A 2,367-nucleotide genomic window follows, 5' to 3' on the forward strand; every position below is an offset into this window, starting at 1 on the left:
TTCACAGTTGGATTACATATAATTAGGAGCATTGTTAAAACTTTCGTCAAAATCGGTTAAGAGAAAAAGAAGTTATGGTCAATTGAAAATTTACTTCAAGCACTGCTTCAAAACTTTTAAACACTGCAACTTAATATTGAATAGTTATATATTATATTTTAGTTAATTAGTTATATCAGTTACTAAAAAAATATGTTCTCATATATGTTAATCTTAGTATTAAAACTTATGAGACGGAACAAAAATAACAAATAACGCAGTGCGCGCGGGCACGGTTAAAGTGTTGAACACTGTGCTCGATAGATGGTGTTGATAAAATACGCCATCAACCTAGACCGCGGTGTTATTGTGGTTGTCTTTCTCTTTTCTGTATGTAATTATTTTAGGTTTGATATATATATGGTTATGCGAAAAGCGACCAACACGTGGGCGGAGTCGCGGGCAACAGCTAGTCATAATATATTCTGCTAAGTATCCGAAACGCGGGGATAATGTAGTTCATAAAATAATAATAAAAAAAAAACTTAGTTTCATTTACTACAATTACTAAATAAATAAATAAATACATACAATCAATTTAATAGTGTTCTATAAAACATTTAAAAGACAAATATTGATACCATTTCTTTATTTAACGACGATTTCATTTCCGTCATTAAAAAAAATATATGATTTTCTGGAATTTATTAAATAACAAATAAAGATTCTCAATATAATGTTACACATACACCAATTTTTTAGTTATATGAAAAATGTTACGATTATGATCTCCGTTTCCAAAATTTGAAACTTCGCCAGATCTGAAAATATTAAATATTAAAGTTGGGATCAGTTACATTTAAAGATGACAAAAAACATTAATAAAAATATAATTTACCCCGAAGAATAGTCCTCTGTTCTTTGTCTCGACCTTGAATTGAAAGGTCTTCCCCTTCCCATTGGCTTTCTTTTCAGAGCTCTATAATCACTTCCACCTTGTCTGTTCGATGGATATCTTCTAGAGGAACCTTCATCACGAGCGTAATAATTTCCTCCGTCATAGTTATAGTTTTCCTCTTCACCTCCTTCAGAGCTGAAATGGAGACAGGTAAAATTAATTTCTTTGATTGTATAAAAAAAAAAAATTTTGGAATAAAAATTGGTTAAAAATAACATACGAGTATCTTTCTAAAATTATTCTCCAATACAACTGAGCTAACTACTTATTGTATCTAATTTAATTTGTACAAAAGTATATATTTTCGTATGATCTTTTTATCATTTTAACAATTAACAAATCATGTCATTCTATTTTCAAAAATTTTATTAACTGTATGAGGTCGAATCAATACGCAGTTTTTCGAAAATCGATGCCGTATTTAAGAGATCTAAATCCGTTAACAACAGATATTTTTCTAGTAACCTAATTTCTTTTTAAAGTAACCTGACCAAATCGTTATCTCAACAGACAGATTTGTAAAAGTGTTGAATGTTTTTTATTTAGAAACTAATGTAACCTTGTAGTAATTTTAAAGATAATTTATATGAAATAAATAATGAAAAATAAAATAGTTAAATTTGATTAATATTATTGCAATTATCCCAACACAAAAATTATATAAACACAATTTTGCGTATTAAATATATTCTAAACTAGTGCCTTCTGAGTGTAGAATAAACACATCATATTTAAATAGTTTGTGAAATAAGTAGAATTGTGCATGACTGACTTTATTTTACTTTGCCTTTATTCCTCTTTTTATTGTTTGTTTAATTATTCTTTAATATCTTCAAGTAGAGTCCTAATTATATTTTACTTAATGTAGGTACATGCCTGTCGAATTGGTTGTTGTAGTCAGGTCTGTCATCAACCACTGATCCAAACCCACCATCGTAAGGCCTTGGATAATTTGGGTAAAAATTTGTGTTTTCTACTACACTCTCTTCCGAGCCACCATTGTAATCGTTATTTTCATCATCCCTTTAAAATAAACGGATAAAACACGTTTAACAAAACCATATTCACTTAATTGAATAATGTATTAACACTTCGTATAAAACAATCATATTATATTATATACAATTAACTCATTTACCACATTGGTTTACCACTGGCTACAGCTAACATCGATAAGACAAAAGCTTTAAATACAACTGACTCCATCGTAAGCGTGTTCTTAACTATAGTTGATAGGTTACAAGACTCATTATATATAAAATTATTATCTTATTTGATAAGATAATATAAATAAATGCTTATAAAATTACTGTTTTTTTTGGCCTGGCTTCGCGTATTATTCATTATTAATTATATATTTATATTTATTTAAAAGTCATACATGTATTGCATACACATATATAGTAAATAACTAAGTATTACTAAATAAT

General features: G+C 28.0%; 1 protein-coding gene across 1 annotated transcript; it reads right to left on the reverse strand.

Moving 5' to 3' along the window:
- Positions 1-702: 702 nt before the first annotated feature.
- Positions 703-2,159, reverse strand: LOC116766320 (uncharacterized). Its single transcript, XM_032656144.2, has 4 exons — positions 2,076-2,159; positions 1,814-1,960; positions 878-1,072; positions 703-800 (listed from the first exon to the last, which is right to left on the reverse strand). Exons 1-4 carry the CDS (start codon positions 2,141-2,143, stop codon positions 719-721), a joined length of 492 nt encoding a protein of 163 aa, XP_032512035.2. The 5' UTR covers positions 2,144-2,159; the 3' UTR covers positions 703-718.
- Positions 2,160-2,367: the final 208 nt, after the last annotated feature.

This window comes from Danaus plexippus, chromosome 15 (assembly GCF_018135715.1).
Source record: "Danaus plexippus chromosome 15, MEX_DaPlex, whole genome shotgun sequence".
NCBI lineage: Eukaryota > Metazoa > Arthropoda > Insecta > Lepidoptera > Nymphalidae > Danaus > Danaus plexippus.